The sequence below is a fragment of the Meleagris gallopavo genome, chromosome 1 (assembly GCF_905368555.1).
Source record: "Meleagris gallopavo chromosome 1, MGAL_WU_HG_1.1, whole genome shotgun sequence".
Lineage (NCBI taxonomy): Eukaryota > Metazoa > Chordata > Aves > Galliformes > Phasianidae > Meleagris > Meleagris gallopavo.
The window spans coordinates 51,588,606-51,615,844 of record NC_139404.1 but is presented as its reverse complement, the minus strand read 5'-3'; the positions used below and the strand labels follow the sequence as shown (position 1 = coordinate 51,615,844).

The following is a 27,239-nucleotide window of genomic DNA, read 5'->3' as shown; positions in this document are numbered from 1 at the left end:
AATCTTGCAATAAGCTCTATAGAAGACTGCTTAAACTTTTTCTATAAAGCTTTGCTTGAGTACATGCAGGGTTAAGTAGAAGCTACCAACTTGACCATGCCTGAAGCTGTGGAAGGAGTGTTTTTTGGTGGGATCAGACACTAAGCTAAAAAAAATTATGGACACCATCTCAAAGAGACAACAGAGATGTCTACACTGACCAGCAGGAAATTAATATCACCTTTTCCAGAGTAAAAGGAACCTGCAAGTAATAGGAGAGGTTCAAGTTGGATATCAGGAAAAAGTTCTTCACTGGAGGGTGACCAAGCACTGGTACAGGCTCCCCTGTGGATGTGGGCAGGGCACTGAGCTGCTAGAGTTCAGGGAGCATTTGGACAAATATCTCAGACATTGGGTCTGAATTTTGAGTGGTCTTGTGCGGAGCAAGGAGTTGAACTTGATGATCCCTATGGGTCTGTTCCAACTTGGGATATTCTATGATTCTATGATTCTAATCACCTTGCCTGTCTTGATTTCTACAGTTTAGACGTGGCCATCATCATCACAGACCAAAGTAATGGCAGGATGACAAGTCAGTGTAGCTGTTTTGTGTGAACCCTTCTGGGACAGTCTTTTCCTCCTTGGACAGTATGACCACATGTGCAAGTAAACTGGCTAGAAGGATTGCCATTTTGGCCATATCATTTCAATTTTGCATGACAGGCTGCAATAAACTTTCAATATTAAAAATCAAAATGGTACAGTTTAGCTATTAGATTGGAGATAAAGTCGCTTCGATAAAACTTAACCAAAACATTTCCATTATTCTCACTGAAGTAATTTCACACAAGATGATGTAGATTAAATGAATGCATTCTTTAAAAAATGTTTTTACTTCGGTGAATTGTTATTATCTAATAGAAAACTGAAATCATGTTCTCCAGTCCTAAGCAATATTTCCTAGCACTCCTGTTTCCTTAAAGGGAGCAATATAAAAAGAAAACAGTGAAAAAAATCGCAGAGCTGGTTAAGAGATTATGCACTGGGTATCATAGATAGAGAAGAGGGAATACACCAGATATATATACACAATTTATATTAAGATATGTTTGAAAGATAATTGTCTAAAGCTGCTACATTTCCTAGGATGCCCTGAGTAGTACAGTACTCACATGGAAACTTTAGGAAAATAGCAACTCTGCAAAAAAAACCCAAAAACTTATCATGAAGCTGAATTCTTCAGAAACCCCATGTCACACTGAATTTAGATGATTTGATTTGGAATGAAAAATTACCTCACAGATTTCTGGAAGCTGTGACAGAACTACCTTTCCCACCACTTCACCTTGGAAATCACCACCATCTTCTTCTCACATGACACACAGCATCTAATGAAGGGACCATTACGAGTTATTAAAACAGCCAGTCCTTCAACCCTTACACAGCACACACAAGCCCATTTATGTTACAATCTGGAAATAAAGAAAAATAACCAAATCTCTATTTAGTTAATGAAATAAGTAGTGTTCATTCTGAGATATGCGAGACCCCCCAAGGCTTTGGTTTAATTGCTTTCAGAGGCTGTGGACAAACATCCTCCTTCAGATCCAGCTGTGCTGCTGGATGTTACTACTTCAACTGCTCATCTGTTTTGTCACCTGTCCTCCTCTTCCTACCCCACTCTCCCTTAATGTTTACCAACCTTTTGGGCACGAGATTACAGATGTTAGTGTCAATATTTCTTCATTTATGCCCAATAAAACAATCTGCATCTGTTTAATTGGTTAAAATATGGGGTAGCAGCAATACTGTAGCCACTTTCTTAGGGCAGAAAGGCAATGATGAATGGCCTGCAGGCAGTGGTCTGAGAGCTGAGGAGGAGGATATCTACAATGCTTGGGTGCAGAACAAAAGCAAAGAGCCAAATCAGACCTAATTAGTCATTTTGTGGTGCTGGGAAAAAAAATTTTAAAAAAAGCAGGACACTGCACTGGTAATTCCCATAAGCCTAACCTGCTAATCTGATGATTTTGCTGCTTCTCCCATGATAGGTGGTATAACAGCTGTAGTACAACCAGGGAGTGCCTAGATCTTCACCTATGGCTTAAATCCCAGTCAGAAACATGGCAACACTACCTGGAAGGCACACATAACCCAGAAAGCTTGACTGATCCCAAAAGCACCAGATACACTATCTGCATGTAGAGCAAGGCCACTCATTTGGTGTTGCATCATTTCACAACATATAACAGAATATTGGTGGGAAGGTTCAACCTCTACTGCCACACCACTAACATTCACCTCTGACGTCGTGGGCCGAAATAAAAAAAAAATAGGAGACATTACTTTTGGAGCTGCCTTCATAAAATATATAGTATAGCTAATGTACATAAGTATTACATTTTACTTTTTAATTTTTTTAATTAAAATATAAATAAGGAAAGCAACAAAGCCATAAAACTAGTTGGATATTTGATCTTGTTTTTGTGAAACTAAAGCATCATTCTGGTTTGATGGCAGTGGTTTACATTCTTAGTGTGGTCTCAAGGTGCTCATCAGAGATTTTTGATGAAATTTAATTTTTCCTGTGCTTCATCCTTGAAAACAGGTTTTCACAAATATACATACTGGCAAAAAGCAATAATGTGAATAAGGCATAACTATGAAGCGAGAGATATTTATTTCTGTTAAGACAGGGATAGTCCAGTAGATAGACCTGATCAGATTTTTGAGTTGAATGTCTAATTGCAACTCTATAGATTCCATTTGAAAATTTTCAGGTCATGTATTTATGCTGACTGAAAAAGGAGTCACAAATATACCAAAAAAAAAAAAAAAAAAGATAATTTTATTTCAATCTTGAAACTTGTTCTCAACTTCCTCAACTTCCTTTATCACAATGGAAAGCACAGTTGAATATTTTTTGCTGTTCACAGGACTGTGTTTTGTTCAGGTATCAAACTGAATAAAATTATTTGTCATAACTAGAGTTAGATCAAATTACTGTTTCCTCTCCTTGTCCTGGCTTCAGCCTGGATAAGGTTAATACTACACTGATGTTTGGTCATTGCTGAGCGATGGATGCATGCTGGCAGTCACCACCATGATGGCATAGGGGAAAGGTGGACGTGCCACAGGTTGGACATGCCAGACCTAGTTCAACTGTCAGCCCATCCCCACCATGCCCACTGACCATGTCTGTCAGTGCCACATCCACATGGCTCTTCAGCACCTCCAGGGACGGTGACTGCACCACCTCCCTGGGCAGCCTGTGCCACTGCAGCACCGCTCTTTCAGAGGAGAAGTCTTTCCTAATATCCAACCTTGAAACCGTGCCACGTGCTTTCTTTCAGTCAGTGAAAGCAAATCTTGCAGCCCTCCTCATTTAGGATCTGATGCAGGCTGCTTTTTCTCTCTCCCTTCCCCAGCACCAGCTGGTTGAAAATGCTGCTGCTATGCACTGTTCACTATGAATAACATGTCAGAATGGTGACATGCAGTAGTACCACCTCTGTGAGAGACAACCCAATCTTCTCATTCTTCTTGTTGGTAGCTAGGCCCAGCAATACATGAAATGTACCAGCAACTTTCTCATAGTTCTGCTGCAGAGAGTTTGGGAAGCCCACCTGAATCAGCAGACCAAGCTGGAGAGCTGGGCTGCAGGCAGGAATGCAGTCCCTGGGAAGCTGAATGAAGAAATTATTAGCTAAGTCCCTTGGCTCTCAGTGAGAGCAGGTCACAGTCCTCCTCCCAAGTCCCAGTGGGAACATAAAGCTTAAAAAATGAATCTCTAAGTCTCCTTGGTGATGTGCAGAAACATGACACCTCTTTCTCTACCTCAGCTTGTCCTCTGTAGTTGTTTGATTCCCAGGGAATTGCAACAGACTTAGAGATTCTGCCCCAGCACAGAGAGTGGGAGGGAGCACCCACCAAAGAGTTATTCTTACATTTTCTGTCATCTCCTGTCCTGCCCCTGCCAATTAAGCAGTTGTGTTACAGCCTGTTAAAAAGTGACTGTGTTCTGCCCCAGAACTAGTGGCATTCAAAGAGGTGAGTGAAACCTGGGCTTCTCTCTGTTTCAGTATTTCAGCATCTTCTGGATCATAAATTAAGAGAGGAGATATTTGTGACATAATTTTGAAACCTCAAACAGCTTCAGAGAGAGACTGACTCTGCAATGTGCTACCAGGCACAGTTACTCCTCTAACCCCAAGGAAGACGGCGCAGAGTTTTACAATAACAAGTAGCACTTTTATCTGTGAAGACATCAATTCTTATTTCCATTATCCTTACAATAGAGTAGGACCTTAAGGTGGAAGTAAAAAATTTTTATACATTTTCCTCTGCCGTTACATCAGGGCTAGGGCAATAAGGAGGAGAGTTGATGGGTCTGTGGGTCTGCTTACAGCATTTACCAGTGCTGTGTAAATTCTTAGCCACAAGTCAGAGACCACTGCTCCTCTTTCCGCACTTCCTAAAATTTTGATCAATTTTACACTACCCTAACTTGTAAAAAGAGCTTTTTCATAAATGAGAAACAAACCCCAAAAACACTGTTTAGATCAGTCCTTCTTTTAGTTTTGTTGGCAACACGTACAGAAAATAATTACTTCTAGAGTTACAGTTGTGTCACAGGGGTCATCTGGGAAACCTTCTGGAGTGAGATTAGACAGTAGAAATGACCCTTGTGTGGCTGATGGATCCTGCATGCTCCAGGGTGCCTCAACGGCTTCTATCCTCATTATATGAACTCATGAGTGGTTCTCTTAAAAGCTCCAATAAATTATGATCTCAAATGAAGATGTGCTATTGCCTGTGTACAATGTTACTAATTTCCTTTGTATAAGAAGAAAAAGCATTCAACAGAGCTATGAAGGACACCTACAGCAACCCTCCTTTATGATTCATGTCTGTCCATATCACTCTCTTTTCTTCTGGACTCACTGTTAGAAGGCTCTTTTGCTCTTCCCTTTCGAAAAAATATTCACACTCTGAATTGCCTGATTTGCCAGGACAAATTCAACTAATTCGCTCTAATTAGGAACATGGTAAACTTCTACTCATGTACAAAAGATGAAAGCTAACAGCTAGAAAGTGATTATTTCTATCAGTAGGTTTCTGTATAGTATTTCAGACAAAACATTCTTGCTCTTAATAGCTTGAATGTCTCAAAAGAAATCCATGGTAACTTGATCAACAGTGTCTGAATCTTTTCACAAGCTGGACGGTTTTCAAGAAATAATGATATTTGAATCATCTTTCTTAATGAAGAAGATAGCATCAATACAGTGTGGCAGTTCTGTTGCTTAGCCCCTCATAGTTGGCATTGGCTTCACAATAGGGCTGTTCACTTGGTGACTGCAGGGTGCTAAGGCCCCGATCCAAGAAAGTAATGAGGTAATGAAAGTAATGAAAGTGCCTAAATGCAAGCCTGAAGGTAATTCTTCAGCCTATTTGTTCAGTGATACACTCCTTCTCCAAGTATCTTGCAGAAAGTAATAGTATAGGAAAGCCCAAAGGGAGATGAAATCTGTGTTATTTGCAAACATTTTTGACAAACAGATCCCCACATGAAAAAGCTGACGTTATGCCACGCTGGGAGTAGAGGTCTCCTGAAAAGATCCAGGACATGTAAACTATTCATATCAGTCTCCTCCATTGCCTGGAGGATCAGGAAGCACAAAAGTGTTGTACTGAACTGCGCCACATTGGGCTGCTGATACTGGCACCTGTAAGCATGGTAAGTTCACTGGAGCAAGGCTTTTGTTACTTATTCTGCTCTTCTTCTCATGAGGTATTTATGATAGTAAGATTACTTTGGTTCAAATGACCCCTGCATCCACTGAGAAGTGTGAAGTGGCAACTACAGGCAGACACGAGACCTAGGAATTATCCAAGCCCAAGTCCACCCTTTGCTAGGGATTGGACAGTTGACCAGGCATCTATATACTATGTCCCATACATAGGCAAGATAACCTGTGTAGCTGACCTGTGAGCAGACAGAGGAAATGTGTTTCTCCATCCTCTGAGGACCAATAACAAACAGAATGGGAAATTTTGCCCTGTCTCTGAGTCTTCTGCTATGAGAAATGAGAAACTTTGGCCTGAAGCAATGTGGCCTGGCTGCAGAAATCACAAACCTAAACAGACTCGGCATGAAGAAAAAAAATGTGATAATTGTTGGAAGCTTATGACTCTGCAGAGACCCAGTAAAGCATAAATATGGCTAAGCAACAAACCTCTGCTCAGAAGGGAGGATGAACACAGCTTGGATGCAGAGAGCTGGGCACACCTCAGTTTGTGGGGACAGTCTTCAAGCAGGAAATTGTTGCATTGCATCATAAGGTAATTGTGTGTTTGCTTCACATCAGTATCCCATGGTCAGACTGGAATATTGAAAATCTCTCCTTTTTTTTTTAAACTTCAGCTGCATTCCAGTCCTTTGTAGTGGCAAGATCACTCATGAATCTTAAACAGCTTTTGCGCAGAATCAGTTCAACTAATGAAAAAACAGATAGGATTGCTATAATCTCCTGAATCTAAGGAGTAATATAGGGCACTGATTCCATCAGGATAAGGAAGAAAGAAAGACATGAGAAAGATGTTCAGGTGTGTTATGAATGTTTGCAATATATTTCTTTAAAAAATGTGGGGGAGGGAGAGGTGACACTATTTGAACAATGCCATTATTTCACACCATCCCTCTCCTCATTAGTTATGGACAGCCTGATGCTGAAATTTAGCACAGGAAACAGTTTTAAGAATCCATATATTCTTGGCTACAGTTCATGCCCTCAGACTGTGCCAGAACTACAACTGAATGTTAAATATCTAATATACCTATGCATTTTTAATGCATGCATTACTATCATTTGAAATGACACTGAATTCTAATAGCAATTTTTTAACAAATAAAAGGAGATATCCAGAAACCATATTGAAACAGTAGATGTAGTCAAAACCAGCATACACTGAAAAAACATGATTTCTTCCCAAAGCTGGTGTTCTATAGTACATGGTACGGAATTAGATGTGACCATACTTGTGGCTAAGATGTGCTGTAATGGGAGTTCTTCTTTTGGGGCATGTAGGCAAGTTCAAGTGCACGTTTTTTACTCCAGGGAAGATGAGTGATAGTGCTTCTACCAATGCTCTACAGACTTACTGTGGAGATGGAAGCCACACCAGCAAGTCAGCTCTCATGTACTGGCCTGAGGCAGAGGAGGGACTTAACACAGGCTCAGCTCCCCATCTCGGCATCCAGGAAACCCCAGGATTTCCTGGATTCAAAGCTTGAGTCTCTGCATGTTACTACTCTGGGCCATTAGGAATCTCTAATCAAGCACTGCTTTGAGTGGATGTTCCCTTACAAAAAGCTAGTCAAGGAAATTAAATTGAGAAGCCTCTCTTGCCTAGTTAAGCTTTGGTGGCTTAAAAGCTAGGACACTTCATTTGAGTTTGTACAGATCCAGCACCAGGGATCTTCAGTTTTAGTGGCATCTGCTAAACACCACTGCAATACATGATAATTAATAGAAGTTAATTGTGCATACCAAAGAAATCAAATGACTGACAGGCCTTGCATACCTACACTTGAAAAATTATTCTTTTATTCTTCTTTCTGCTTATAAATACATAAATAAGTGTAATATTTGCTTCCCCAGAAAAACTTTAGTGACTGTGCTTCATACAGTAACATAAAAACAGCTTGAGATCTGGAGAGAATGGGAGTACTGTTTCTAAATTGTGTAATTTTCAGGATTTTAAAATGCTATCTTCCATTTAAATATATATATATATATGTGGTAGGCTTTTATTACTGCTCAAGTCTCTTGAAAAAAAGCAAACAAAAAAACTCACTGCAAGCAGAAGAACTGGAGATCAGCCACTACACATCAACAACAAGAAATGGCAAAAAGACTTATTCTATATCCTTGGAACAAATTTCTGATTAACATTCCCCAGTTAGCACTCTTCTTCCTGCCAAGTATCCTTCCTTTTATATTGTCTTCTGCAACACACTGCTTTCTTTTTGCCCACTATTAATCTAACTCGTGTGCTGCAGTAGTTAGGATCCAGTTCTGAGGAGTGATGCTTTTTCCCTAGTAGAAGTTCTTTCTGGGGATGAAATCCTGACCAGGCAAGGCACTTGCAACTCTGCAACTCTCTACTGCCCTAAAGTGAGATCCTTATTCTATAGCCCCATAGCAAACTAAAATATTTATGTTTCTAGTGCGAATAACATTTATGGCTTTTATTCATTTGTCCTTTTTCTGAGACATCTGAAAAGTGTGGGCACTCTGTTACATCCCAAGGGCAAAATCTCAGATTTATTTTCATTGGGGAAATTAAGTTCTTATTTCATGTCTTCACTCCAAGATGTCCATACCCTACTACCTTCATTTCTTATTTGAGGTTTTGAAAAGCAGGAAAGGTGATTTATGCTCTTAATGCTCTCATTTCTTTTTGCTCTGGGAACATAGTAGGTGTTTTGTCCTTGTTTCCTCTGGTAAACCTGGTACTGTGGAAACACTGCATCAGGAAGGAGAATCTCAGCTGGCTAAAGAGTAAGAACCTAGTTTTTAACATCAGCTAAGGGTAGCTGACATGAACCCACTCTTAGTCTCTACTACTTTCTGGGCTGCTCAGAGCTTCCTGTTACAAGCTGCTCATGCTGTGCCAGCAACTTTGTTTTAGTCAATGTAGCACCTCACACAGTGAGACATGACTCAGCTGGTGGTAGAACTGATTACCCTATTCCTTAAATCAATGAATTCTGCCATTGATTTTCTTTAGGACTAAAACATTTCCGTATCTTTAGCATAATGATATAATATGTCCTTGCAGGTTCAAAGCCAAGGTCTTTTCAGTCCAACAGATAAATAAGAGTGCTAGAAGTAGAGCTGGAACAGTGTCTATGCTGACCCCATATACATTTCCAGCATCCAGAAACTACACTGTTTCATGAGCTTGAACTGTATCTCCATCACTTCAAATTTTTAGACATTCTTTGGCCTATTGTCTTCAGCTATATTTAACTGTTGTTGTTTCAAGCTCATTACATTTGGGTCTTTCATAACTTCCAGTGGCAATGAGTTCCAAAATTCTGTTGTCTCTTGAATACTTACAGGGCTTCTACTGAACCTGCTGTCTAATAAATTGTTCCCTCCCTGCTGTCAGCCTTGTCACTGTTTGCTAAGTTTCTAGTTCTATATTATCAACATCCACCACAACGTTTTTTTTATGCTGTTGGGTTTGGGGTTTTTTTGGTTTTTGTTTTTGTTTTTGTTTTTGTTTTGTTTTGTTTTGTTTTTTTAACAGCAGACCTGAACAACACACAGTATTCAAGAAGCGAACACTGCATGCTAACAAAAAGAATCCTTTTTTTTTTTTTACCATATTCTCTATTTATTTCCTAATAATTTCCAATATTCCATCTGTCTTTTTGACTATTTCTATCTTTGAGCTGATGTTTAGGAAGAATTATATGTAATGATTCCAAAATCTGTCTTCTGAATGGTAATAGCTCATTTAGAGTCCATCACTGTGCACATATAGTTAAGGTTGTTCTCCTCCATATGCATTAGTCTGCATTTATTGACAGTGAATTTCATCTGCCATTTTATTACCCAATCACTCAGGATTTCGAGCTCCTTCTGCAAGCCTTCACAAACAGTTTTAGTTTTGACTGCTGTAAATAATGTTGTGTCAGCAGCTGGCTATGCCAACTCACTATTCTCCTCTTTTCCAAAGTAAGTATTTAGGCTGAGCAGTGCCTGGGGAGCCACACCAACAACCCCTTTTTGCTGTGAAATTGCTTCTTACTCCTAATCTGTTAAAGCACTGCGACATCCTGACAGTGCCTTTGTTGCCCCATATCTCTGGGGTACCCAGGCCATATAGATTTCTCACACTGCTTATAGAGACCCAAGCTCATCCACACCTTCTTCCCATCTTAGAACCCCCTTTGTCCATCTCCGAAGCCATTCTTTCAGATCCTAGGGAGGATCTAGAGATCCTAGAGGGAGCAAGGGATGCGTGTAGAGGCAGAAATTCTTTGCGTCTTGTCCGGCCTCTCCAGAAAAGTTCCTCTCGCCCATGCCGGCGCCGTAACCCCTTGTGTACCCCAGGTCCCTGTACTCTGTGCCGGCGGAGCACGGCGCGGCTCAGCCCATCGGCAGATCCGCAGCCCGGCCGTGCGCACGGCTCCCTCTAGCGGCTACCGGTAAGCATAGCCATCCGGAGGGAACCGGAGGTGGATTGACGTGGTCATGCCTCCGGGTTGCTTGTTGATGGCGGGATCAAGAAACGAACACTGTCAAAAAGGAGAGAGCGAGGGAGGAAGGCTGCCAGGCTGAGAAATGGCTGCTCTCAGATTGCAAGTGGAGGGCAGGAAGGACTTTCAGAGCTTAAAGTTTGAAGCTTTTGGAGAATAGTTTATCGGTGATACAGTTCCCCACTCCAACTCCTGCTAGCAGTGCCAGCAACTTGTGCTGTACTCACTGATCTATTCCCTAGCCGAACTATGGCACCATAGCAGTACTCTTAGAATTAATGTGGGGTCCAGAAACAGCAGGAATTTAAGACATTTATGGGAAAGAAAACAAACAAAAACAAAGAGCAACAACAACAACAACAAAAATAACACAAAAAAAAAAAACACCAAACAACAACAACAATAAAAAAAAAACACCAATTAAAAAAAAACACAAAAACTTGTTTGCTCTTCCCAAAGGGATATAGGAGAAGAAAATGAAACTGAAGCTCTTGAAAAGGAATGATGAACAGGGAATCCAGAACCCTGTTCCAACAGTTCCATTTGTCTGGGAATTTCTCTGCTATAACTCAGACCTCAGTGCTTTTGTCAGCATGTTGCTAACGGCTGTCAGGGTAGCTATCTGTGGTGTACAGTGCAGACTGAGAAATGCCAGAAAGAAGCAGCTTTCTCATCAACCAGCCAAAGGTTTGTGATCAACGGTTGTGTGTTTGGATGGGGGCTTGTCACAAGTAGTGTCCCCCAAGGGTCGGTCTTGGGACTGGTGCTCTTCAACATCTTTATTGGTGACATAGATGATGGCATGGAGTGCACCCTCAGCAAGTTTGCGGATGACACCACGCTGAGTGATGCAGTCGATGCACTAAAGGGAAGGGAAGCCATCCAGAGGGACCTGGACAATCTGGAGAAGTGGCCCATGTGAACCTAAGGTTCAGCAAGGCCAAGTGCAAGGTGCTGTACTTGGGCTGGGGCAATCCCAGGTATTTATACAGGCTGGGGAAAGATCTCCTTGAGAGCAGCCCTGCGGAGAAGGACTTGGGGGTCCTGGTGGACTAGAAATTGGACATGAGCCAGCAGTGCGTGCTTGCAGCCTAGAAGGCCAACTGTGTTCTGGGATACATTAAAAAAGGGGTGGCCAGCAGGGAGAGGGAGGTGATTGTCCTCCTCTACTCGGCCCTTGTGAGGCCCCATCTGGAGTACTGCGTCCAGGCCTGGGGCCCCCAGCAGAAGAAAGATGCAGAGCTCTTGGAATGGGTCCAGAGGATGGCACTAAAATGATCAGAGGGCTGGAGCACCTTTCCTATGAAGAAAGGTTGAGAGAACTGGGCTTTCCTAGCTAGAGAAGAGAATGCTCCAGGGAGACCTCATGGTGGCCTTCCAGTGCTTGAAGGAAGCGTACAAACAGGAAGGTGTACAACTGTTCATGAGGATGGATAGTGATAGGACAAGGAGGAATGGTTTTAAACAGAGGCTGCGGAGGTTTAGGCTCGATATTAGGAGGAAGTTTTTCACACAGAGGGTGGTGACACACTGGAACAGGTTGCTCAAGGAGGTTGTGAATGCCCCATCCCTGGAGGCATTTAAGGCCAGGCTGGATGTGGCTCTGGCAGCCTGGTCTGGTGGCTGGTGACCCTGCACACAGCAATGGGGTTGAAACTAGATGATCATTGAGGTCCTTTTCAACCCAGGCCATTCTATGATTCTATGATATGATTACATGATTTATTCTTTACTTGCTCTGAGAGAGGGTACAGAGAACTGTGGGTTCACCTCCCTCACTCTGGACAGCACTGTGTATCCATACAAAAGTCAATGCTGACAAGGTAACCTACTCACTAGGCACACTCCTTGGAGCAGGACTAAATAGCCTGTTTAGGATACTGTGCTAACCCAGATATTTTCATGGGTCTTAGAAGCAGAATCTCAGCACAGCAACGTTCAGCAAAATCCCACATGAATGAACCAGCATGTTTGAAGCCAGTTTGTACATCTCTGCACTGCACGGTGCTGACATGACATGCTCTGATGAAACTAGGAGGAAGTTTAGATACAAATGGTCGAACTACAGCCATGCTTTAGCTCATCTCAGGGCAGTCCAACAGAGGAAGCATGAAGACAGAAAAAATTCTCTATTATTTTTATTTTCGTATGGACATCTCTCATCTTTCAGAAGTGTCTCCTTGTTCTATATTTGCACAACACCTAGCACAAGGTAACTCTTAAGTGCTAGAGGAGAGGTGCTCTGTAATCTCAGTCTAGTACTTTGAGGAGTCCAGATTTATGCTACATTTAGGAGACTTAAACAAACACAGTCTGCAAGTCCAATGAATAATGTCTACAGTATGCACATTAGTAGAAAATTGCATGACTTGCTTTGGAGCACATTTCCCAACCCACAGCTTCCAATCTCTATTTGCAATTGCACATTATTGGTCTGAAGATTACATATTTGAACCCTGTGTGGAGAAGACCTATTGCAAGGTTGAATGCAGCCATGATGTGAAGGAGAAACTGGGCAGACACTGAGCCATTCCCCTTTCCTCTGACTAAGTACATGCACTGTTTAGCGTGAGTGAAACTTCAGGTGCTAAATGAGGCAATAAATCATCTTCAGTCTGAAAGATTTGTAAAAGCTGCTACTGTAAGCCAAAAAGCAAAAATTTACCTGATTAATATTTCAGGCCAGTCAACACAAGAATCAGGTACATTGCACAAATTGCAAATGGTTCGGCTCCTTTTGAATGTGTACTCTCAAATGTTCCCACTATGTTAGTGTGAGCCAAACGCCACTGATTTTCTCAGCCATAAAATAAGCCTACAAAAGCAGAGCCAGAAAGTGCATTAGCCCAATTTCTTTCACATGTAAAGGTCTCCAGTGCACCTGAAGTCCAGTACTTGAGCTGTAAGCACTGGACAAGTAAGTAAGTCAGCACCTCAGGCAGGAGTCTTGGCTGCATGGACATTAAAAAAACAGATCATTTACAGGCCATGTTTTGTCATGAAAAAGGTGACTAAGTATGTGCTTACTGACATTCTCTGTCCCTCCCTCTCTTTTTTTTTCTCTCTCTCAGTAAGTAAAAATACTCTTAAGCTGAATTCATCACAGCTTCCTCATCACAGACACAAGCCCATATAGACTCTCTCACTGTCTCTTTCTTTCTCACTTTTAAAAACACTTAATATGTATTTAATCTTTTAAAAGGTCACAGGAAAGATCTGTCAACAATTTAATACAGAGACCAAAGAGGGAGGAGACGCTGGGCATCAGCATCGAAAAACAACTGTGAACCAGGCAGGCACAAGTCAGGTTAAGCAGACAGCTTGGACATGATGCTTAGGGCATTATTTGCCCATCTTTCTCCCCACTCTATATGCAAGTAGAAGAGGGGCACAAACTGTGTTCATCTTTCATTCGTCTTTATTATAAAAATAAGTAGATCTCACAGGTCCACAAACTGAAGACTCGTGCATTTCTTTGAACTGTTCTGGATGTTAATAGTTCAGTGACACGTGGTGAAAATTTCTTAATGGAAGGATTTTTGTGGAAGTCTGAGAGCATCTTTTCTGAGAGTGAAGGAGGAAATGAAGAGATTATACTGCAGCTCTCCTTCATTCTCTGTATGCCCATTATTCAGGCTGGTATTAACTGTGCAGAGTCACCTGTGGATGCTCCACATGAACAGCTGTGCTATTTGCACCCCCAGACAGGTCATCTGTGTGCTGCTGCACAGTCCCACGTGGCACATTGGCTCTGCTGGTTAGGCTTGTCTGCACTGACGTGGTCTCTTCTGTTACACCCTTTCTGTATGCTCTCTGCCCAATTTCAAACGCATTCAGTGCCAGCTGTCTTATCATTTTTTGTGAATTGTGTAATGCCATCTGTATCGCTATTACTTTGTATTACCAGGAGAAAACGATTCTTGGCAATGTAAGACCCTGTGTTTTTGTGTGTCCATACAGTCTTCTTACTGCTGCATTGCCTTGATGTATTAAGGTGGAGCTAGATGAATATTTTGCTTGTTATGTATCTTGTTGTGTATGTGGTGTATTTTTGTTTTTATGCGATATTTCTATTAAAAGCTAGATGCATTTGCTGTGCCACTATTGTTAGGTGAGAGCTTACATGTGTTATTGACCAGCACTGACTGACAAGTGGCAGATTTGGAGATGTAAAGTAACATGAGTTCTCCATGTTCACCATGATTTCTCTAGGGAGTAAAAGAAATTTATTAATAAAAATGGGAATTGATGAGTAATTATGAACTGAATCTCATCCTCACCTCCACCACTGATGTACTAGCATGTAAATCAAATTTAGAAAAGTAGTTGTAAAAAGAAAAGAAAAGCTGACAGTGATTGTCTTGTATATTCATCCAGTCATGTCAGCAACATAGGGATGACAATCAATATTTGGTGTCTGCAGGCAAGTTCCTGTGGATAAAGCACATCCAATTCTGTACCTGCCTTTGCAGAGGCAAGAGGAACAAATCTATGTGATGCCCAGGATAGATTAATGCACAGGCATGTGCCTAGGGCTTCAGCTCTGCTTTGATGACAACATCTCTCTTTTCATTACTGAGAAATGCTTTTAGCCCTCCTGGCCATGAGGGAAAGCTGGAAATGGCAACCTGTGTGTCATGGATATAGCAACATCTGCTTGAGTCTGCTGTCAGCATCCAGCAGAGGGAAAGGATGTACCTAAAGCTAAAGGGAAATTACAGGGACTTTTATTTTTCCTAAAAAAGTAAACAAGATGGGAAAAGGTTTTGTTTTTGTTCTGTTTTGTTGTTGTTTTGTTTATTTGTTTTTTAATGCTGTTTTCATAAATGTTGTTACCCTTCCTCAGCCTGATTTCCCTTTGGGTAGTCAAGGGGGTTTTGCATTGCCTTACTCTGCCCATGCATAGTGCAGCTGCTCCACACTCCATTGAACCGGATGGGAAAATTTACCTTTTCTCTTAAGGGTGGGCCAGAAAATAGCACTACATTTACAGCTCTTTTTCAATGCCTTGCCTGCACTGACTGGCATCCCATCACCAAAGGAGAATGAATAAGCCATGAACAAATCAAACCACAGGCAGCTGTGATCTACCTAGAAGTTCTCAAACAGGAGCGTTGGGCTCAAAACCCTTCTGCTGCCTTCTGGTCTGAAAGGACACTCTTTCATCCCTCTCAGAGATTGCTGGAAGCAGGGAAATAAAACCCAATTGCTTCTTCCTCTTTTTCCTCTTCCCCTTGTCTGCAGACTGCTGTGTGTGCCACAGACACTGTGGTTTTAGTTATATCCTGGATGTTGCAGAGGACACAAACAATGGGGCAAATTCATACAGAGAAGGGGGTTGGGGTACCACAGGTGAGGGACAGTTCATGCAGCTAAATAACTCATAACTGATAATGCTAGTTGTAAGACAGATCCTCCTGCCTTCTGTAAGAGTCTGACCATCTCCAAAAGCTTTTATTATGTCCTAATGCACCTGTCACTTAATGTATGAGCAGAAGCAATCTTAAGTCTGGCATTACCTTAACTTTCCAGTACTTGACTCTGCAGCCTCAGCTAATAATGTTCTTGAGAGGGACTTTCCAGTATGTGATTTTATGGATAAAAAGCAGACAGTGCACTTGAAGAGAGGGACAGGCTGGCACACAATTACAGAATGATTGCTTTCTGACTACAGACTGTAAGAAAAAAGAGGGGGAGGAGGGAAAAAAAAGGGGAAAAAAAAGACGAACACATACACCACCTATATACCATAAACCGTTTTCATAGCATATGGCAATGTCACATCAGAAATTACAGAAGTACATTTAAAAATTCTGTGGTTACAAAAAGAAATGGGTTGTCTCCTAGTGGAAAATTAGAAATGCATGAAAACAGCTATGTTAGGTGTTACCTAGGAATACTGGGCTAGGGCATTTCTGCCCCAAAGATTTAGGCAGTTTTGGCAGCTGGAGCTATACTTCAAGTTAGACGTGTGTAGTTTTGGGGCCAGATCTACCAAAGGACCTGCAATCAGCTCCAGGTCAACGGTGTCTGTTTACCTGAAGTTTGAGTTCTTGTGCAACCAAATGAGTGGAAATATAATGATTCAGAGGGCAATTTGAAACGGAAAAACACCCAAACCACACTTTTTGCCCTGTAATGGGACAATTTATTTTGGTATGCAACTCTGTCCCCCATCAGACCCACACAAGCCCTTGTAGCTATGGAGACGTCCTGGTTTTATCAAATCTTAACTATGGCTTGTTGCTCTCTTCCAAAGATCCTGTAATTCTCTGAGCCACAAGAGCTCCTCTCTTCCCCTACATCTGCCACTTCAGCACTTGGCCTTTCTCTGGAGGGATACAGCAAGGAAGCTCTTAATGGGCCCCCGTGGGACAACAGAGGGAAGTCCAGGAGCTAAGGAGGAATATCAGGCACATAATTCATGACCTGCCTCAGGCAGAAGGGGGCAAACAATAGCAACAACAACAACAAAAACGCTCTTCTTTCCAGAGTGGATTAATAGGAGCTCCCACTGGACCCCATTAAACAAAGCAAAATGCTGAAAGCCTAGGAATATTGTGCACTTCATCATTTTCTCAGGATCCCCAGGGAAAGGAGGGGGAAAGTTGCAATGCTGCCTAGGTGAAGTGAAGGAGCCTGAGAGAGGGCTGGCCCAAAGAGCAGACAGCACTGCCAGGCAAGAGCGGGTCATATCTCCTCACTGTGTGAATGGACATCTCTGTTGGTGTGTCTGCAGGTGATGTTTTTCCTTCTCAGGTCTGTATTCAGGTATCTTGTGCTCTCCCAAGATTTTGCAGGGCTCAGTGGATGATCTGCTTGCTCTGCCATCCTGCCATCTGGTCAGTCTGACACAACTATCCCTGGCAGAGACTGAAATTTTGATGTATTGTCTAAATTTAGAAGTGACATTTTCTCCAGGTTTTGTAAGCAGAACTAATGAATCACTACAGTGCAATCTCTTTTGCTCCTTCTTCATGGAGTTTGACCTGAATTTTACAAATGACAAAGATGATGTGTTGACAAGACAGGCTGCAAGGATAATACCTCCCAGTATACTCCACCAATCTATCTTGTTCCTGCCCAATATCTTCTCCAAGTCTTTTTCGTCTACTGCTCTCATTCCTCTGTCAACACAGTTTATTCTTCTTTTGGGACCCCATTTGTACTATTCTGAGGACAAATCTTCATGTCCTCTTAACATTTCTATTCAGGATCTACAGAGAAATTGGACAATACAAATCATCCCAACTCCTTTCCTATCCTGAAATTACACTTAAGGTATCATCAGGCAAGAGGCCCAGAACAGAATGGATTGCAATCACTTCGCTTCTTATACCTTGTTAGAAAAAGCAAGGGTTGAGGTATTCTACATGAATAATCATGAATTATTGTCATTTTTCCCATTATTAATATCTTCTAAACTCTATATCTACACCCCAGGAAGTGTGACATTTAAAAAGTGAAGACAACTCTCAGCTTTCTAGAATGAATCTGTGTTTTTTTCTGTTGGTTTTTTTTCTTTTTTTTTTTTTTTCTGTGAAAGTTGATAAAAACTTGCAAAGTTGCAGAAGCCCTTATATGCAAAATTTCAAGGTTGTTCTTGGCTTGTAAATCATGGGATTTACTATGTCAAGTAAGTGCAGGAGAATCTTTGCATAGAAATCAGGTGGATAAAAGTCTCACTTCTCACCCAGTAACATCTGTTCACCACAGGGATGACTTGACTTAGAATGGAGGACAAGCATGTAAGATGATTTTTCATTTCCCCACACAGAGATGCTGTCCCACAGGGCACAATGCCCTCTCCTTGGCTTTGAGACAAAGAAACAGTTCGAGCAGTGACCATGTAATATCAGCTCTGTCTCTTAACAATGAATTAATTGCTGGTAACAAAAGCACTATTTCACAAAACCATTTGCAAAGCCTGTTGTGTGAAAGGTGTTGACTAATTAAAGTTCTTAAGGGGTGTCAGAGCTGTCTGGGAACTTTATGACACAGCATGATGTTATTTTTTTTCCTGTAGAAATCAAAGTGATTTTGGAGAAAGGTAGGATTGTCAAGTTTGTTTATCTGTGACCATCTCAGATAGATTAAAGCCCTATTATGCATGCAGTACAGAATTTCTTTATTCCCACATAAATTATCTGTATATATGCAATTACTCCTTTCCAGGATGCCTCCCAGACTGGACTGCTGGATTATAAAAATAGCTAACGAGATAGAGGAAAGGGCTTTGAAAAATGGTGTAATATGACTGGGTGGTTAACTATGCCACCTGTTAATCAGAACAAACAGCAGCTTTACGTAAGGCATACATAATGCTAACTTTTCCTGAATGCATTTAGCAAACAGTTGATATTTCAGTTGCATCTAAGTGACCAAGAAACTGGGTCAGCAGCAAACACATGCATTTACAATGCACATACGGAGCACTGCACTATCAGGCCAAATTCACCATTAATTTCTTCTAAATATTTTGAAAACCCTTCATATTGTTGAAACATATAGTTCTTGTAGTTTTAAAAAAAGTTTGTTCGAGACCACATCTTCATTAAAATGCATGAATTATAGTGAGATTATAACTGAAAGATAAAAAGCATTTCATTATGATAGAAACGAACCAATTTTATTGCACTGTTACTAAAGAACTGAAAATAAAGTTTACTTTCTGATGATTTTTTTGAGTCCTTGACAGTTTAATTTTTCATCCTAATTTGGTTTAGGAGCACTGCTTGAAATCTCAAAATACTCCCAGGACAGGAAAGCTACTTTGCATATAACTGTATGCAGGATATGAATGACTGGACCAATCTCCTCAGGGATGATGACAATAGATGGCAGCTCCACCCCAACAGCATAGTATAAATGTTTCCCACATAGCAATGACACTGGTGGGCAGCTTAACCTCACTGACATCTGCCTACTGCAAGGTTAACTTTGTGCATAATTTTTCGTATTAGCACACCGAGGAAAACATCTGCGAAAACAAATAATACAATGCATATGTGGTTAAGTATATGGGACAAAAAAGTCTTATGCTTTGATCAAATGTAATCAGTATATTGTATGGTGAATTTGAAGGTGATGGGGAGGATGGTTCTATATTTTAGGCATCTGACTTTCTGATAATTTATTAGTTTTCAAGGTTTTCCTTCTTGACAACGATGAGAGGTAGTGGTCTTAATATGCTCCATGGGAGGTTCAGGTTGGATACCAGGAAGAAGTTCTTCCCTGAAAGAGCGGTGCTGCAGTGGCACAGGCTGTCCAGGGAAGTGGTGCAGTCACCGTCCTTGGAGATGTTCCAGAACCGTGTGGATGTGGCACTGATGGACATGGTCAGTGGGCATGGTGGGGATGGGTTGGCAGCTGGACTAGGTGATCTTAAAGGTCTTTTCCAATCTTAATGATGCTGTGGCTCTATGATTCTGTAACAGTGAAGCTAAGTAGAAAGTTAGGTACAACTTCTTCAGGCATTTTGCCCATTTGGAAGTGCCAGTCTTCTTCCTGTTAGAAAACCATACAACTCACCATGGCACTTTTCGGAAGATTAACTTCTGCTGGGCATCTACGTACTAAAAAATGTGTGAAGGCCTTCTTCTTTAATTGTAGATACAGCTTTAAAACAACAACAGTCCTGTACAGTGCTAGTGATTCATGGAAAGTCTCAGTACCTCCTCCACATGTAGATGATGAAGATCTGTTCTACGACACAGGAAATTCATTTTCATGCATCACTAATGACATTTATTCACTGTGCAACAACAGTTGATTTGAAATAACGAGTTAGAGGTCATGAACTTTCTGTTTTACTCTGTTATTGATTCCTGCAGCGTTTTCATCTTTTTTTCTTTTTTTTTTCTTTCTGAAGAATTGCTTTTATTTCTCAACAAGCAGTTTCTGTAGCCTCCTTAAGTAGGTAGGGAGACAACTGTTCCTCCAGTGTTTGCAAGGATGGGCTAAATTAAGCAAATTCTCGCTTTATTTTTAACTATCCACCATCCAAACAACAGATCAAAGCCAGTTTTATGGCCATGCCGGACAGTTCTCCATGGCAATTGCTGTTCAGAGGCCTGCACTGCTACGAAAAGGCCAACCTTTGATCTCTTCAGCCCTTCCCACATATAACAGCTCCTGCTCGTTCAAAGCAAAGAGCCAGGCTCCCAGTCATGGATTAGATAAATATTTTGGGCAGAAAAAAAACTCTATAAGGGATCTGAGGGAACTGACAGGGGAGAGGCAGCGCTATGAAGTATGAGAATGGGTTAAACAGAGGATGAAACTGCTTAACAAACACCTTCAAAATATGTAATCAGTGACCTGGGCTCAAGCTGTCTGTGTGCTCTTTGTCTTGCAGTCCTGCTGCTGCTATTATTTTTGGCCTGGGAGAAATGGCTTTCTGAGTCCATTTCACCTTGATGGATTATGATGCCATTTTAAATGTCAATTGATAATAATTGTGCCATAAAAATAAATAATAATAATAATAATAAAAAAGGACCATTATAAAAGTTATCAGTTTAAACCCACAGTGTCCCTTTTATTAATATTTATAATTTATGAGCTTGTTGAGAAATCTGCAGAGACAACAAAGCTAATAAATCTGAGGTTAAAAGGACTGCAGATGGCAGTCTGTGTGGGTTTTGTGCTAGATCGTTGCCAGCTGTTGAACTTTGAGAAGATCGGAGCAGCTGTCACTGGGGAGGTTGTTAAGTCCAGTAAGGCATAAAGCATGGAAGACAGCCTACAAGGACACACAGCTCCAGAGGGGACATGGCAAATACGCAGCTGTGCCATAGCTAGAAATTTCTGGTGAACCTTAGCACTGGGGCCTCTTACTACAGGCCTATACTTGTTCTGTATTAGCTGGCTGAGCACAAGCCCTCGGAGGGAAGGTCTTGTGAGCTGTGGCCTCTGTACTGAACATGACCACCAGACTGCTCTGGTTCTGTATCACATATGGAAGTGGGAGCTGAAGGAGACGCTTTCATGCACCAGGTGAAACACTGCCCCGTTATCATCTTTATGCAGGGAAGAGACCGCTAGGCACGAACTTGGAGAGAGCTTATAAGCAGGAAGAGGAGCGACTTTTTACATGATAGGGCAAGGAGGAATTACTTTAAAAGAGGCAAGATTTGGGGTAGATGTTAGACAGCAATTCTTTACTCAGAGGGCAGTGAGGCGCTGGCACAGCTGTCCAGAGGAGCTGTGGTGCCTCATCCCTGAAGGGTCAAGGCCAGGTTGGATGAAGCCCTGGGCAGCTTGAGCTGGGTTTTGGCAGCCCTGCCTATAGCAGCAGCTCGGGACTCAGTAGTCTTTAAGGTTCTCTCTAACCTAAGACAGTCTATGATTCTACAATTGTATGAAAGGGCACACTTCCTAAGCAACAGCATAAATGCAATTTGTTTTCCTCTTTGAGATAGGCGATATAGCACAAAGAGCTCCCGAGGTTTGATCTCAAAATGATTTTGAGTCAGCACATTTAGGAGTCTTCACTTTCAGAAAGCACATCGTATTTTAGAAGTTTCACTCACTTTGTGGATTTCTAGATTTGCTTGACATGGACAAGAAGAGTTGAGAAAATCAGCATGGCATGATTTTCTTGCAGACTAGCTGCCTGGTGGTGTGAGGAGTTGCCTTCAGAGTCCAGCAGCTCTGAGGAAAAATGTGTATCCTACCTGCAGGAGTTTATAGACTAAATTAGACAGGTAGCACAGTAATTGTAACAAATGAGAGTCATCTACATTTCCAGATCAAGCAGAAACATAAAAATATCCCCAAACTTCTCTACAAAAGCTATCACATTAGAATTTGGCAGAAAAATAACTTTTTCATTCTTCGGTAATTTAAAAGTAAATCATTCCTTGTTTTGAACATAAATAATTTGTTACATTTCAGCAACTCCGTCATATGAAAAAGGGGTCAATAGAAATATTTTAATTTGTAAAATGTTCATTTGCATTTCAAGCTTCTATTTTTTCCCCTTTTCTTTGTTCTAATACAATACAAAGAAAAGAAAATCCAACATAGCAGTCATTACAAAGAAAGAGTTCAAATTTTTTTGTTAATAAAATAGTACATATAGTACTTTTTCCATTTTGTTATTTAAAGAAATATGAAAATGCTAAGATCTTCCAGTATTACTTAAACATTTTGACATCAAATCTACTTATTTTTTCTGAAAGAACTTTTGTATGCAAAATATAGGATTTATGCATCATTACACTGATGCTTTGTAATCTCCTTTCAAGAGCTGTCATTTATTCACTCTTTCCTACTTTAGAGCTTGTGTTTTTCTATATAGAAGAACAAAAATATATTTCTCAGTTGGCACTGCCTTCAGGTTTAATAAAAAGAACAATACAATAAGACAGAACAAAAATAAAGCCTTCACGAGGAAGCTTTCAAGTTATAAATTTGAGTGTGTGCATCCCATTTAAACCCAAATATAGCCAGAAAATCATCTTGCCCATGCAAGCAGCAGGGAGGTTCAGAGTCACAAGCTAAGACAGAATTGTTACACAAACATGCAGAGTTTGATTTTGAAACATAGGACTACAGCACTGTCTCAGCAGGTGCCTATCCAGAGAGACTCAGCAGTGGAGACAGGCAGTGTATTTTTTGTGAATATGAGAGATTCCAGTTTCACTTGTTACGTGTTGTCAGTGTGATCACTGCATAAAGGCATGAAAACTCACAGTGTGCCTGTCTCCCCTCTTATTTCTTCACAGTATTTTTTAACACAGAGACACCTGTATTTCTTTAGCAGCTTGTGCTGGAAGGCTGTGTCTCTTCTTTTTAAAATGGTGTGTGCTTAGCTGAGCAGAAACAGAGCTGGAGCGCAGAGGAGACATAGGAAGTAGATTTTTTGCCCTAAGCCTGGGACCTCCAAAGATATGAGTCCTCTCATAAGGGGTGCTGGAACCCATTAGACTTTCTCCTGGAATCATCCTCCTGCAGGAAGAAATGAGCCCCTTGAACACCAATAGGATCTAATAACAAACCAAAGAGAGCTTTTCACAGTTAAGGAAAGCATGTCCTTTCTTGGGCTTCATTTGTCAGATGAAGTAGACAAATCTACAGGTTTCACTCCTGCACCTATGTACAGCCTTTGGAAAGGTGGGTAGAAGAGGAAGCTTAAAAAAACAGATGCTCCCATTCCCTGGAGATGTTTGCTGTGTGCCTGAAATCTTTCAGGTAATAGATAGTGCAGTAAATAGCAGAGAGTCCAGACACTGTCATATATGCTGAACTAATACATCATAGACTGGGTCAAGGACATTTCATTTGACTTGTGGTATCTGAGAAATGAGTAAGATTTTAAGCCCCTACAAGAAGACTGCTCCCTGTTTTAGTGTCCCAGGCAAGTTGCATAGGGAAAATAAGGCATTTGTAGGAGGATGAGCTGAGTTCCTCTTTATGCTCTTTCATGGTATTCAATCTCCAACTGATTTTCAAATCAGGAATCGTGAACAAAAAGGCAAGCCCTTTTGTTAAATAGGCTGTTTCTATCCAAGGTGTACATTCACAGCATCTTTTTTTTTTTTCCTCTCTCCCTCCTAGTATGCTCATCTCCTCTCAGCCCACAAATTACCCTCTCTCTCATTCTGACTAAGCAGAAAATGGGAAGAAATCATTCACTGTGATCCTTGCCAGAACTATAGGCACTGACAGAACCCAAAAGAAAGAGAAGATGGTGATGCTGCCTTTGGCCAGAGCAGCACCTCTCTATGCAATTAGAATTTATAGGCAAGGTGTCTTTCCTGCAATGCCACAAGACCTCTTGCATCTGTGCAGTAGCTGCCTCCTCATCGGGCAATGAGAATGGTGAAATCCTCCTTTACACAGATGTCCCCAGTGAGGCACTGGGCAGAGGGATGCCCTGGGAACAAAGAACAGCCCTTCTCTACTTCTTCCCTTTAATCAAAGCAAAAGACACTCTCTTGTCTAACCTGTTGCCTGGGGAGAAGCCTGATTAATAAAATCAGATAATTAAATAGTCTTCGTTATAACTGTCTGCATCACTTTTTTTTTTGCCTTTCATTGTTCTTTTTCCACTTACTCACCCACCCCCACCCCTTTTCCAGTATTTGGAATCTGGAAAAAGCCGAAAGCCTTTCATCTTATCAGATGTGGTTTATTACCCTCTGGTTACACAGTAATTTTGGTCTGTGCTCAATGAAGTGGTCATATGATGGGATATCAGCTCAAGAATTGTCAGTTCATTGGACAAATAAGGCAGGGCCTGCCGATACAGTAATAAGACCTGATAACGAAGGCACAGAAGAGAACCAGCGGGAGAGGGAGACACAACCGTAACAATCTAAAAGGTGAGGGGCAATCCCAGAAGAACATACAAAATACCATGGGGGACAGGGAGAGGGAAGGAACAGGAGTGTGTCTAACCGCACATTCTTCCCAAAATAAAAATTAACAAGAAGATAGAAGGGCCTCAGGAGTGGAATCATTGGCATTTATCAACAATCTCCCAGCATGATGGACGCCTGACTGGGAGGCATAACCAGCCAGGGGGATGATTATCCATCCAATTGCTCGGGAAAGAAAATAATGTTTTATCTCTAGGAGTAGAGGTGGGGGTAGAGGGCACTAATTCCTGTTCCTAAGAGTGTTGCAAGGGGCCTCTCTTTTTCTCTTGTGACTGATAAGGTGGGATGTTGTTGAAAAGCACCTGTTTGGAAAGTTCAAAGGGTTTCCAGAGTGAGAGAAAAGAATTTGAACCAAAGCTGGTGGTATGGGGGAGAGCTGAAGGATAACCTGGGAAGTGCTGGTAAGGGAGGTTTCCGTGTGTGACACCTCCTTGTATGTGAGAGAAGTTTATGAAGCATCTCCTTTGCTAGTAAACAGCATGAAGGACAAGTATTTGTCCTGCCGACTATTTTCTTAAGTTCATTATAGCACAAAATCAAACAAGTTGTCAAAGATTGCAGCCACAAACTAGAAAAGAAAGATAGCTGCCCCAGGAACAGGATTTACCAACATGAAGCAATTCTTCAAGGGCTTTTTTCACTTGGGTCTGTGAGAAGTACACCTCCTCCAGGGATGACAATGCAATTGCTCAGAGCTCTGTAAATCTGCTCCAACGTGGGGCTGTTTGGAAGTGGGTGGGGTTGGTGAGACTTTTCACCTCTGGCTTCTGATGCTGGCTTCTCCAGGCACGCTAGCACAGCTCTAGATCCCAAGCTAGCCAGCAGAGAGGAGCAGGCTCGCGTGCTCACTTCGGGGTTGCCTCTGTTTCTCCTTCCTACACTACTGCACGTTGGCTAGGCACGAGAAGGGAGAGGTGCACACCTTCCCAGCTGCATGTTTCTTGGGGTTCATCGAGAGCAGGGCAAGCAGGAGAAGACTCTCTACCCTGGGGCTGCTCTAATAGGAAGATGATGGACCCCTGTGAATGTGCCAGCCAGAGGAAGCCCAGCCTGTCCTTTTCCATTGAGGAGATCTTAAAGAAACCTTCTGCCAATACCACCAGCAACGAAACCAGGAGCAGGAATAACTACGCTGGGAGATCTCCAGCTCTAAAAACAGAATCACCGTGGGCCTTTGGTAAGTACAAGTTCACATAATGAAAAATAACCTTTTGTTTTGTTTTGTTTAATCCCTAAAATGACCTGTTTGATTAGACAGAATTTTTATTCTTAAATTCTTCGGGAATTTGGGATTTCCATAGTCAGGCACAAACCATTCATTACATTACAGAAATTATCTTTAAAAATTAATTTCCTTCTAACCTCACAGCAGACTGGGCTCTGCTGTCAGTCCTTGAAGGATTTTGTACAATCCAATATCAGTAGAGAAATGGGTATGCAACTTGAACAGTCACTGCAGGTAGCTCTTTTCAGTAACAGTGAGGTGTCCTTGTTGAAAACAAATAGAACATCCTGTACATTTCCCTTTAAAAAGCAATGGTTCTAATATTAATTAAAAAAAAAAAAAAAAGCAAAAAAGCATTGCTTGTCACAAGGAAAGACAGATTGAAACTCAGGACGCTGCCCTAAAACTTCTGCAACTTAATGAAGATGATTGAGCTTCATTTATATGAAGAGCTGACTGTGGTTTGAAGTGATGGTCAAATCTCATATTGGTATCATTTTCTGATAAATCTGACCACTCATTCTCAGGCAGGGGAAATGGTTTGTAAGGGTATTGGTAGCTAAGGAGTTTTAGAACTCGATCACTGGAACAAGAAAAGAGAAATCATCTGTGTTTAATCATTTTTGCTTATTGTCAAGGGCGCTAGGCCTTTTCATGTACTAAATAAAACCAACCAGTAGATAACTAGCGTGACTTCGACCATAGCAAAGCAGCAGTGCATTAGCCTTTTTGACTTCAGTTTCCTCAGTTACGTTAATTTGGCTATGAGTGAACTTTTACCTCTTCTGAAACTGTCTCCTTTTTTTCCTTAACAAAGATCAATGACCAGCATTTTCTGGATCTAGTATTTATTATTCTTTTTTAATCTACACTTTCCATGAAACAGGGGTGTTTTTATGTGTGCAGGCATCTTCACTTAACTGAAAAAATTATCAGGAGTTTTGATGGAGGATTTTCATTCACTTTTTGCTTAACTGCTTTCAACAAAGCTTAATGATACAGCTTATTTTTTGTAACACAAAGAAATTCCTCATGGATCACTACCCCATTTCCCTGAACACTGGGTGAACCAGTAGTAAGAGAGTCTTTTTCTAAAGACCTGATGGTTCAAGTAACCATTGCTTATTCACATAGTTTCAGCTCTTTTTATGTCCAAGTGGAATTCTAATCTGGATGGGAAAGAAAACAAGATCTAAATCAGGAAGGGAGCTACAGAGAAGTGAGCACCAGATCCAGGCTGTATTTTAAATATGGTCCTGAAACACAGAGATTTCTAGTTTGCAGGAGTGGACAAGGGCATAGCTGATGTTGGTGCAAGCATAAGAGGACCTACATGACAAAGGAGAACAGGAACCAGGTTGCCTCGTTGGGG

At 41.3% G+C, this 27,239-nt stretch overlaps 1 protein-coding gene across 4 annotated transcripts in view; it reads left to right on the top strand.

Annotated features, from left to right (window-relative positions):
• Positions 1 to 24,493: 24,493 nt before the first annotated feature.
• ISX (intestine specific homeobox) overlaps positions 24,494 to 27,239 on the top strand; it is a 28,867-nt gene continuing 26,121 nt past the window's right edge. Inside the window, exons 1-2 of one of the 4 annotated variants that reach the window (XM_010711815.4) lie at positions 24,494 to 24,585; positions 25,541 to 25,819. In XM_010711815.4, the coding sequence (XP_010710117.1) occupies positions 25,651 to 25,819 (169 nt within the window). In that variant the 5' untranslated portion in view covers positions 24,494 to 24,585; positions 25,541 to 25,650. Of the gene's footprint in view, positions 24,586 to 25,401; positions 25,820 to 27,239 lie in introns of those variants that run through there. The other 3 variants (XM_010711828.4, XM_010711821.4, XM_085227444.1) reach the window with 3 other exon arrangements.